The sequence below is a fragment of the Pteronotus mesoamericanus genome, unplaced genomic scaffold, assembly GCF_021234165.1.
Source record: "Pteronotus mesoamericanus isolate MK-2021 breed Mesoamerican mustached bat unplaced genomic scaffold, CSHL_Meso_final contig_1210, whole genome shotgun sequence".
In the NCBI taxonomy this organism is placed as follows: Eukaryota; Metazoa; Chordata; class Mammalia; order Chiroptera; family Mormoopidae; genus Pteronotus; species Pteronotus mesoamericanus.
In genome coordinates, this window is record NW_026555047.1 from 362,445 (window position 1) to 374,456 (window position 12,012).

The 12,012-nt window shown below is 51.5% G+C and overlaps 1 protein-coding gene across 1 annotated transcript; it reads right to left on the minus strand.

Moving 5' to 3' along the window:
- Nucleotides 1-288: 288 nt before the first annotated feature.
- GADD45B (growth arrest and DNA damage inducible beta) lies at nt 289-2,501 on the minus strand. Its single transcript, XM_054586638.1, has 4 exons — nt 2,281-2,501; nt 2,090-2,191; nt 1,281-1,503; nt 289-1,018 (listed from the first exon to the last, which is right to left on the minus strand). Exons 1-4 carry the CDS (start codon nt 2,322-2,324, stop codon nt 905-907), a joined length of 483 nt encoding a protein of 160 aa, XP_054442613.1. The 5' UTR covers nt 2,325-2,501; the 3' UTR covers nt 289-904.
- Nucleotides 2,502-12,012: the final 9,511 nt, after the last annotated feature.

A 12,012-nucleotide genomic window follows, 5' to 3' on the forward strand; every position in this document is an offset into this window, starting at 1 on the left:
GCACGGCGGCCAGGTTTCGTAATAAACCGGTCTTTTAATTGCTACAGGGCAGGAGGAGGGAGAAGAAAAAAAAGGAGGCAAAGATTTGTTGGACTTGGGTGGCGCCGGCTGCAGAGAGAAGAGGCACTGTTTTTGCGAAGGAGCCTGGAGCTGCTAACAGGGACTTAAGTAACATTTCCTGGTGAGCCTGCAGGAGGGGGTTGGGGGCAGGGCTGCTGAGTGTGTTGGGTGGGGGGGTGGGGTCCCAGTCCCTCTCCAAGGCAGCACAAACACAAGAACCCAGAAGCTTTAGAAATTTATTACAAGGCCATCATCATTGTAGAAGTAAAATAGATGTATGTATCTGTAAGCTTCTGGTCTCTCTCAGTGGTTCAAGTCACAGTGCAAGTAACAAAATAGATTGTCTATTTAGTTTGCAAACTGGGAGTTCATGGGTACAGAGCAACATCGGCCCCAGTTCCCAAGTTCCAAAGTTTAGTCCTGACGAGGGTTGCAGACCCTCGTCAACAACAAAGGCCTGTTTGCAGATGTCAGCTCCAGCCTCAAGAAGGGTGGGGGATGCCACTGGTCTCACCCCACCCCTGAAGTGTGGAGTCCAGGCCCTTCCCCACTGCAGCTTCTGCTCTGTCACAAGGCCGGAGCTCCAGGGTCCCCTCTCCTGCTGGCCTGAGTTCCCCTCTCCTCCTCTCACGGTGGCCACCACTGGCGCTGTTCCAGGCTCACCGCCCAGGGGGTGGCCGTGCACTCCCCTCTCCTTGTCTCCAGTCTCCAAGGATTCTGCCCCCGATGGTCTCATGGGTTAGTTTGTTTTGGGGGGTTTTTCTGGGGGGGGAGGGGGGTCAAATATTAATTTTATTTTTTTTGGCAGCAACTCCTCCGATAGGTTCTGATGCTGGGAGGGGTCTCAGCGCTCCTGGAGGGAAATGTAGGGGACCCACTGGTTGTTCCCTCGGCTCTCTTCACAGTAACTGGCTACCTCCACCAGGCTGTGGCTCTTCCAGGCATCTGTGTGAGGGTTCTGTGGGAGGGAGAAAAGATGATGGGTTTCAGTGGGAGCCCCAGGAGTGTGCAAGGAGCCTGCCTCCCTCTCCCAGGGCCCCTGTGGGGAAAACAGGCTGGCTCAAAATAGCTTGCTGGGTGACGAGTCCCGGACGGGGCTGTCCACGGGACATGCCTAGCGTGGCTGAGCAGTGAGCTGGTGCAAGACTGGCCAGCTCAACTTTGTTGACAAACACAAGCCCAGGTGCTGGGGCGGGGCAGACCCAGTATGCCCAGCTCACCGTGACCAGGAGGCAGTGCAGGTCTCGGGCCTCAGTGGTGCCTTGGGTCTCGGCTGGCTCCCCCAGCAGCTGTGCCAGGCGTTGCATGCCAGACACCCGGACGATGTTGATGTCGTTGTCACAGCAAAAGGACTGAATGAGCGTGAAGTGGATCTGCAGGGCAATGTCATCCTCCTCTTCCTCATCAATGGCCAACAGGCACAGGACCACACTGTCAGGGTCCCTGAGAGGGCCAGAAGAAGGGGACAGGTCAAATGGGGGCCTGGGGAGGGGCTACAGTGCACAGGGGAATTTGCAAAAACAAAGAGGAACTGCAGGTGTGCAGGGTACAGCTATGTGCATGCAGCTGGAAGGGTAGGAAGAAGACAAAGTTCAAAGTACTGGGGGAGGTAAGGTAGGAGCATAATTGGGGGGGTGTGCCTGCAAATGATGCAGCATCAGGATACTGCAGCTCCCTGCCCCCCTCAAAAAAGAGTTTCAAGCCCTGGCCAGGTAACCCAGTTGGGTAGCTCAGTTAGTTAGAATGTCATCCTGATACACCAAGGTTTCAGTTCGATCTCCAGCTAGGACACATACAAGAAGCAACCAATGAATGCATAAATAAGTAGAACAACACGACATTCCCCCTACCCTTCCTCTCTCTCTAAAAATCAACTAAAAAAAAAAAAAAAAGGCAGAAAGGTTGTCCATCCACAGTGAGGACATTTGAGGAGGCCCCGGCCCCATGCAAGAGAAGGGTGCAGCAGAGAGCGTGCACAGCGGAGGGGGGTCCCCACCCGCGCCCAGCCGGGGGACGGGGTCTGACTCACACATTCATCAGCTTGGCCGACTCGTACACCCCCACGGTGAGGCGGTCCTGGCGCTGCGCAGCCACCAGCAGCTCCTCCACCGCGGCGCTCACCGTCTGCATTCTAGGGTAGGGGAGAGGGAGGTGAGCGCCCGGCCGGTCACCAGGCCTTCGGGTCCCCCCGCCTGGCGCGGCCAACATCAGACTACTTACTTCTGTGCCGCGTTGTCGCACGCCACCAGCTCTTCCAGAGTCATGTTGCAGTTATAATCCACAGTGGAAAGCAGCCCACGACAGTCCCAAGGGAAAAAATGCAAAATCCGAAGCCGGAGAACCCAAAACCTTGCTACGGAACCCGAGCGCTCGGAAGGCAGCGAAATCCTCGTAAAAGTCGGGAAAAACTGCGAAGTCCACAACAGGAATAATCCAGGCGATCTGACGCCGCCGCCGTCAGCGGCGCCTTTTAGAGACCTGAGCAAACAGGGGCGTAGCCTTAGCTGCCACTCGCCCCGCCCACTGGTGAACAACAAAGGCGATTGGTTAGCCGCGGGGAAGGGGAGGGGTGCAGCGCCCGGGCGCCCCACGTGGGGGTAAGAGCAAGGAGGGGGGCACGGGGAGAGTGAGTGCCAGAAGAGAAAAAAAAGCAGAAGTTTTTCTCCTGATTTCCCGGCAGCCGCGCCGCGTTTCGGGGCGCGCGCGGGATTTCCAGCGCGCGAGGCGGCCCGGATTTTCGAGGGGTGCCTGGAATCCCCTCCCAGTCCCCCGGAGAGTCCCCAGACTGCGCCTTTCCCAGGTTGTCCTGGGGACTTGTAACGGCAGAGGGCTCGGCTTGCAGGACGATTCCTCCCAGGTCGTGGTGGTGGTGGGTTTCCCAAGGCTGCGGGACCCTTAGGCAATGGGTGCCTTAAATTCTCTGGGCCTTTGTGTCTCTACCTATCTAATGGGCAGGCAATGCCGGCCTCCTTGGGTTGGAGGGAGCGTTAAAGAAAAGGGGGGGGTACATAGTAAGCGCTTAATTAATTGTGGTGGTCGCGGGAGGCTGCCTCGAGGCCCCTAATGTTGGAGGCTGCGAAGATCCGCCTGTTTCCCCACCTGTCCTACGAGAAGGCACACCGACCTCTTTGGGTTGCAGGAAGCATTATATTAAAAAAGGGGTACTCAATAAGCACTGAATAGAAGTCACTTGGTGGTCACGGGAGGCCGCCTCGAGGTCCCCAGAAGCAGGGGCTGCAAAGTCCTAGGCGCCCTAGGGACGAGTCATGCCGCCCCCACCCCACTCGCCGAGATTTTCAGGGTGGGGCGTGCATTTGAGATTCTGGTCTGTCTGCTGCGCGCCCCCTGCCGGGCATTTCGCGTTCCAGCATTGGACCGCACCTGGACACCTGGCCCTGGGGAGAAATCGAGGTCGGAGAGAAAGCGTGGAGAGAATGGTTCAGGCTTGCGCCGCACTCTGTCACGTAGGATCCCCTTATAGTGATGGTCGCCACTTTTATTGCCTCCGTCTGGGGTGGGCCCTGATTTGTATTGAGCACAGTGTACCAGGCTCCCTGTGTCATGGTTCATTTAATCCTCAAGGATCCGGAAAACAGGGGTCACACTTTACGTGCACGATGCAAAAGGGGAAACTGAGGCTTGGTGAGGCCGCCACTACCCCAAGCCACCGTGTGCTTGTTCTTGGAGCCACACGTGTGCCCCAAGAATCGGCGCACGCAGGGACTGCCGCCAGTCTCACAGTCACCGTGGGAAGGCAAATCACGAGCCAGGCAGGCAGGCTCGCGGGGGACTGTCTCCCACGGACGATCGGGGGCTCCCGGGTGACTCACAGCTATGTCCCCTCCCGCCTGCCTGGGGTCTGGCCTCGGCCCCAACACTAGGTTCCCCAGACTCCCGGGCTCGCGATTCGGCTGACGCATCGCACCGCCTCCTCGCCGCCCACCCTTGGAGGCGCGAAAGGTCCCGGTACTGAGAGGCGTGGCGGCGCCACCTGATGGCCATTCTGGGTCTCTACTCCCAAAGCGACGAAGAGACAGACCGGTTGGTGCGGCTGAGGGCTTAAGAGGACTGGGATCCGGATGACAGTGCAATATTTTATATACACAATATTTGACAAATACAACATGCGTTTAATAATATTGTAATGCAATATCTTAAAATTTTTAAAATGTATTGATTTGAGAGAGACGGAGAGGAACATTGCTTTGTCGTTCCACTTATTTATGTATTCATTGGTTGTTTCTTGTACGTGCTCTGATTGGGGATCAGACTTGAAACCTTGGCCCTTGATGTATGGGGACCGTCACTCTAACCAACAGAGCTAGCCATATTTATGCCCCAAAACCCCACACCCATGATGGACAAAATATCAAGATTTTAAAATGTAGACAGAATTTAGGGGAAAGGCCAGAAGGTGAGCTGTGCAGGTGCAGCGTCCGATCCTGTTCATTTACAATTTTGATCGTTTTAATTTATCATGCATTTTTTTTTTTTTTTGGCATTGATTCTGATTTTTTGAAAAAGATCTTATGTATTTATTTTTAGAGGGGAAAGGAAGGAGGGCGAGAAACTCTCCCACGCCCCCTACTGGGGACCTGGCCGGCAGCCCAGCCATGTGCCCTGAGGGGAATCGAACCAGAGACCGTTTTGTTCCCAGGCCGGCACTCCATCCACTGAGCCCCACCAGCCAGGGTGGTTACATTTATTATTTTTTTAAAGATTTTATTTATTTATTTTTAGAGAGGGGGAAGGGAGGGAGAAAGGGTGAGAAACTAGTTGGCTGCCTCTCACATGCCCCCAACTGGGGACCTGGCCCACAAAGCAGGCATGTGCCCTGACTGGGAATTGAACCAGCAACCTTTTGGTTCATAGGCTGGCCCGCAATCCACTGAGCCACACCAGCCAGGGCTGATTTTTTTTTTTAACTGTTGCATGAAAATACCTGGATGATTGAGTTTTTTGGTGTCACCTTGAATTTTGCTGCTGAGGCTAGTGCCTCACTCACATTTTTACCCTAGGCCCAGCTCTAAGAATGTACCCATCTGCCCCAAGGAGAGGTGACCCACAAGTCCCCCACTGGAGAATGTGTGAGGCAGGGACTTCCCCAGCCAGAAAAAATGGGCATATCCATACCCACCTTTCAAGTGAGAATCTGTAAATATAATTACTCTTTTTATTAATGTTGCATTGCACTTAAGATAACTAATTAGAACAAACATTTGTTAAGTGCTTATTACAGGGTAAGCATTTTGTAAGCAGTTTGTACTTCAGTGTCCATGGTAGCACTGGTGCGATTGTTTTAGGTTTGCCAAGGAAGGAACAGAAACTGGGGAAGACAGTGTTATTGATTCAAGGGCACAGAACTGGAGTTCCGTAAGGGTATTCCCAGATACTGTAGGTATTCCAAGATGGGGAGGAAGTTAAGATGGGATGTTTGTAGTCTAGAGGGAGAGGGCTGGGAAGGGATGTGGGTCAGGGAGGTCAGACTGGGGTGAGACAATGCAGAGTGAGCCCTGAAGGATGAGGATTCGTTTACCTGGTAGAGGGCACAGCCCAGACAAAGACTTGGCCTCTGGGGAAAGACTGTTCTGGCTGATGCAAAGGAGGGACCTGGACACATTCTTTGAGGCCCTGCTTTGCCCTCTTTAGCTGAGGAGGGCATTCAAATTTTAGGCACAAAATTTAAGGGGGCCCACAAAAACTCAGTATCAAGATAAATAATTTTTTTCTTGATACTGACACTTTGTAAAAGATTAAGTTCACATACCATAGAATTCACCCTTTTGGAGAGTCCAGTTCAGTGAGGTTTTGTATCATCACAAGTTTATGCAACTGTCACTACTACTCCAGAATGAGATAATGTTTTCTATGTGATGTTTTAAATGAAAATGAATGTTACGACATCCATGATGAATGAAATATTAAAATTTCCCACCAAGATGGATCAGGAACAGTGCCACACGAAGCCATGTTGGAGCCCCGGCCAAAAGGAAAAATAGGTATGATGGATCCTGCCTCAATTTTTTAATTTTGAAATTGCCTCCAGCATGAAAATGTTCTTGTTCATGTGTTTTTTTTAATTGCACTAAAATATGACTTTTTAAAAAGATTTTATTTATTTATTTTTAGAGAGGGGAAGGGAGGGGTCAATGTGTGGTTGTCTCTCACGTGCCCCCTACTGGGGACCTGGCCTGCAACCCAAGCATGTGCCCTAGACTGGGAATCGAACCAACGACTCCTTGCTTTGCAGTCCAGTGCTCAATCCACTGAGCCACACCAGCCAGGGCTAATTGCACTAAAATATGATTTATTTTTTTTATCATGACTGAGTTTTTGCCTCCCACTGGTACATGAGCCCTGCTTCTTGGGATACCCTATTTTTAAACCCCAGTCCCTTATAAGCAAACCTGGGGGGTGTTCCCAGTGGACGGGGGTCGGGGGACAAATTCTCCAGAAAGTTGGGGAGCTTGTTGGGGCTCTGCCAGGAGGGATAGATCCTGGGTTCCCTCCCAGGGTGGTGGCTGGAATGTGGATTATGGGTGGGGACCTGGGAGGGACATTTGAGAGAGGTGAGTGCAGAGCCAAGGCCCCTTTCATTGTAGGAAGTCTCATGGACCTAATTTTGTGTCTCCTCCAAATGTATATACTGAAGCCCTAACCCCCAGTGGGTAATGATACTAGGAGGCGGGCCTCTGGGAGGTGATTGGAGTTATATGAGGTCATGAGGGTGGGTACCTGTGATGGGATCGGTGTCCTTATAAGGAGAGGAAGAGAGATCAGAGTCTCCCTCCACCATGTAAGGACACAGCAAGAAAGTGGCCATTTACAAATCAGTAAGTAACCCTCACCAGGAACTGACCCTGCTGGCACCTTGATTGTGGACTTCCATCCTCCAGAACTGGGAGAAATGAATGTCTCCCATTAATTTTTAAACAATTAAAAAAGTGTTTAAGCTGCCCAATCTATGCCATTTTTTAAAGATTTTTTAAATTTATTTTTAGAGAAAGGAGAAGGGAGGGAGAAAGAGAGGGAGAGAAACATCAATGTGGGGTTGCCTCTTGAGCTCCCCCTACTGGAGACCTGGCCCCAACCCAGGCACGTGTCCTGATTGGGATTCAAACCAGTGACCCGTTGGTTTGTAGGCCAGCACTCAACCCGTTGAGCCACACCAGGCAGGGCTCAACCTATGCCATTTTGCCATGGCAGCCTGAGCAGACCAAGATGAAGACTATGAGGGGCTGAGGAAAGGAGAATGGTGGGCAGACAGGGCCCCCCGAAAGAGCACATGGAGGGGATGAGGTGACAAAGGATACACCTGACTGCCTGGGTTTGCATTCTAACCTCTCTCCTGACCAGCGGCGTGAGCTTGGGCATGTCAGGACTCCACCCGCACCCTCATGCCTCAGTTTCTCCCTCTGCAAATTGAAATCATAACATTATCTAAGCTTGTTCTGACCATGAAATGGGCTCATTTCTGGATCATACTTAGAAGACACTGGCCCAAGCATAGGGACCATCCAATACATGAGGGCTGCTATCTAACTTTTAGACATTATAAGATCTACTGGGTGGTGATTCGGCCCTGGGGAAGGTACACAGCTACTTCAGGTGGAGCGGTTGGGTGGGCTTCTCTGGAGAGGTGACCTTTGAGCTGAGACCCAAGTGACGTGAAGAAGGCTTGGGAAGCTGCGAAGGGCTCCGCTCCAGCACGGCACGTGCTCAGGCTCTGCGGTGTGGCCGCTCCTGGCACACGTGGGGAGACCCAGGAGGCCCAGGTGGGAACAAGAGAGCAGGAAGGGGGACCGGGCGACTGGATGTGCTAGAAAGGCACTGGCCTGCGTGAAGCAAGGGCAAGGCTGGCCTCTGACATCATGGTTTTTGTTTTGTTTTGTTTTTTTGCAGAGATGAACAAGAGTGATTCCTGTCCTCAGGGAGAAGCTTCCTGCTGGAGGTGAGTCATTACCCGAGATGTTGGTAGCACAGGGTGGGCTGGCAGGAGGTGGAGATGACACACCAGGTGCGGGAGGCGGCAGGAGAAAAGAAAGGTGAGGAGGCTGGAAGGCCAGGCACACGGTGGGGGGCTCTACTGTGACGTCAGGCTCGCCTGGTTCAGATCCTGCCTCCACCATTCACAGGCTGTGTGGCCTTAAGTTGGTGACTTAACCTCCCTGAAACTCCTTCTTTTCATGGGAAAACCAGGTTGTCAAAAGGATGACCAAAAATCCCGCCTCCCCCCCCTCAAAAAAAAATAGTGACCTAGACTGGACTTGGCACAGAGAAAGTGCTCTGTACACCTTCCCTATTGCAGTTACCTTAAAAGTGACTTGAAGCTATGCCCCTCCCTCCCTGGACACCCACGCCCCCTCCGCGGCCCCCTCCGCAGCACCCAGAGGGCCACTTCTAGAACCTGTTTCACAATGTCCTTCCTCTGTTCACCCCCCAAATACAAATACCACTGGCAACCTCTTCCTGCTGCTTTTTGAATGTGCCAGGCACGTCCTTCCTCCAGGGCTTTCCTCTGCTGGTTCCCCTCCCTGGACACCTTTCCCGTCCCTCATCATCTGGCCTCTGCTCGGCCCCCTTCTCAGGAGGGCTTCCCTGGACCACCCGTCATACATTGCACACACCCCTGCCCACGCATTTTATACCCCCTTTTTTCTCTTTAGCACTGATCACCATTAACATGCTATATATTTTACTTACTCATCACAATTATTTTCTGTGCCCCTCACTGAAATGTCAGCTCCACCAGGATAAAAGTTTTGGTCTGTTTTGCCCAGCATGGTATTCCTGGTACATAGTAGTTGCTCAATGAATATGCTGGTTGAGAGACTGAATGAGTCCCCAACATCACTCTGAGGGGCTCCCCATTATCTTAAAAGATACATTTTTGAAAAAAAAAAGGAAGAAGTGTGATACAATGTACGTTTGCCAAAGGTTATATATAACTAATGAGGGAACTGGAAAGATTTCACCACCAGTTCAAAGAACTCAAAGAACCACCCATTTCTAGGCAATCAGGATACAAAAATGAATTTGCTTAGTAGGTGCACATTTTTATAGAACAATCCACAGTTTTTCACCCGATAACTTCTGTTTCTCCAGATGCACAGAAGTTAGCCAGCGGCGTGTTTTGAGGACGCAGTTCCAGTAAGAGTGCTGTTGCTTCAGGCCCCAGCTATAAACTTCAAGGTCCCCCAGGACCACCCTCCCTTCGGACCAGCTGGCTGAAAATTCAGGGGTCCCCACAACCACCCTTGGGCTCAATGACTCACTAGAATGACTCAAACTCAGGAAAATGCTTGGTTTATGATCGTAGTGTGTGAGTCTGCTGGGGAGAGGGGCGCACACAAAACCCCATACTGCAGGGAAGTGCTTAAAACAACAGGAATGTACTGTTTCCTGATTCTGGAGGATGGTCTGAGATCAAGGTGTTGGCAGGGTTGTTTTCCTTACGGGCTGAGGGAGGATCTGTTTCAGGCCCCTCTGGAGGCTGCTGGCCATCCTTGGTGCCCTTGGCTTGTAGATGCGCAGCTCTAGCCTCTGCCTCTGTCTCTCCCTCTGTGCGCTGTGTCTTCGCATGGGGCTCTCTCCTTGATATCCAAATGTCCTCTTCTTTTGAAGATTAGTCACTGGACTGGGGCCCACCTGAATCCAGATGATTTCATCTTCACCAATTACAGCTGCAAAGACCCTGTTTCCAAACATGGTTCCATTCACAGGTTTCCAGGTAAGTGTCAATTTGTGGGGGACACCATTCACTTCAACACAGACTGTAAAGATCGGGGGCTTCCCAGCAGGAGGGAGGCCAGATGTGCAGTTGGGTCAGCCAGCAAGAGTGGGGACCCTGGGGTGCAGGAGGGGTTGGGTGGGCCTCACCGTCACACCTACCTCCTCTCTGATAGCAAATTCATCGCCTTTGACCTCAAAAAGGATCTCAGATTGAGCCCTCCCTCCATCCTTTGGCCAGCCACCAGCAAGCCTGCCCCTAACATTTGTGAGGCCCAGAGCAAGACTTCAAGAGGACCACAACCCATAGCCAAGGATTCAAACATTGTACATCAAATAACAAACTACTGAACAGAACACATTTTGCTCTCCCTGGGGACAAATGCTCCAGTGGACTAACAGGGGCTGCATCTGGGCACGATAAGATACCATTCACAGCCACCGAGACGTACACGGAGAGACAGGTTACGGTAAGCGCTGGGAGGGCGTGGAGACGGCCTCTGCTGGCGGGAATGTAAGACGGTGCAGCCGCGGACGGAACGGCCAGCGGATCCTCCAGGCGGTGAACATGGGATCACCATCTGACCTGGCAGTTCCCTTCCTGTCCACCCAAGAGAACGGAAAGCCTATGTCCACACAAAAACTTGTTCGTGAATGTTAACAGCAGCAATATTTATAATTTCCAAGAAGTGGAAACAGCTCAAATGTCCATCAACTGATGCTCAGTGAGAAGCCAGACACAGACCACACAGTGTGTGATTCCATTTATGTGAAATGTCCAGGACAGACAAATCCACAGAGACAGAAGGTAGGTTAGTAGTTGCCAGGGGCTGGGGGAGGGGGATGGGGAACAAGACTGCAGATGAGAACAGGGTCTCCTTTAACTGTGAAGAAAATGTCCTAAACTTTGTTGTGGTGCTGGTCGCACAACTTTAGAATATGCTAAAAACCACTGAATTATACATTTTAATGGGTGAGTTGTATGGTATATGAATTGCATCTCAATTAACTTGTTAGGAAAAAACCATGGGGTCAATTCATGGACATTCCTCCCACTGGCGGAAACAATGTCCCTTCCCGTTCATCTGGGCTCTGTCTGTGACAGCTTTGACCAATGGGGCATGAGGGAAGTGACACCCTGTCAGCTGTGGACCTAAACTTCAAGAGGACTGGCAGCTTCTGTGTGGCTCTCAGTGAGTCCCGAGATGCCACAGTAAGAAGTTCGACTGCACTGCAGGAGTGGGCACAGGGCAGATCCTGAGGTTGCACAGAAAGGGAGGGGCCCGCTGACACACCAGGCCGACCACAGAAGCAGCTCCAAGTCCCCAGCCCGGCCACAAGCAGGACACAACCCAGTGACTCCTGTCAACCCAAAATGAGACAGGAGAACCACCCTGCTGAACCCTGCCTGCAGTCCTGACCCACAAAATCATGAGATGTAGTAAAATTTGGGGGTAGTGTGTTACACAGCAACAGACTGACTTTCAAGCCTTCCTGGAGAGTTTGAGTCACCTTTCAAATGCTCAGTTCTGCCCCGAGCCTGTGGCCCGCTGTCTCTGTATTCTCTCTCCTCAGGGTTTGTCCTTTATTGTGAGGGTCCTCACCTGCACGCAGATGGCAGCTTGCATCTCACAAATCCGTACTCCCACAAAACAGTTGCCACCTCTGGGGCCTGGGGTGTGCACATGCAGGCAAAGCCTGCTTTTGGAAAGAGGCAGCAGGGCGTCAGATCTCCCCAAATGCTGGAGATGGGAGTCCTGGGTACTGCATAAGTTCTAGAAAAGAAAGATGTGGACACAGGTCCAGAAGGGGGAACAGCCCAGGTTTAAGTGTAGCCCTGACCCCAGCCCAGGCCACTGTGGTCTCTCACGTGGCTGACTTTCCCAGTACCCTCTTCACCTGTGCTGGCCAGGGAGCCACCTGATGCTGCTCAGCCCTGGAAATGTGGCCCATGAGACCGAGGAACTAAATTTTAATAGGAATTTAATTTTAATGAATTAAAACCTACAAATAAAAGCAGTGTTAAGTATTTTTCCTTTAAATACCAACTTCATTATTTTGTTAAACTGTTGGAAATGTAGTATCCAAGTTGCAATATACTATAAGTGTAAAATACACACCAGATTTCACAGACTTGGTATGAAAAAAAAAGAACAAACTATCTCATCAATAATTTTCCTATGTTGCTTACAATATTAGAATATTTTGAGTATATCGGGTTAA

Bases quoted from the DNA above. Each gene is read 5' to 3' on its own strand.
- GADD45B (XM_054586638.1), bottom strand. From the start codon at position 2,324: ATGACTCTGGAAGAGCTGGTGGCGTGCGACAACGCGGCACAGAA. The intron at 2,192-2,280 runs GTAAGTAGTCTG...CCCCTACCCTAG, and splicing joins TGCGACAACGCGGCACAGAA to AATGCAGACGGTGAGCGCCG. The intron at 1,504-2,089 runs GTGAGTCAGACC...TGGCCCTCTCAG, and splicing joins TCGGCCAAGCTGATGAATGT to GGACCCTGACAGTGTGGTCC.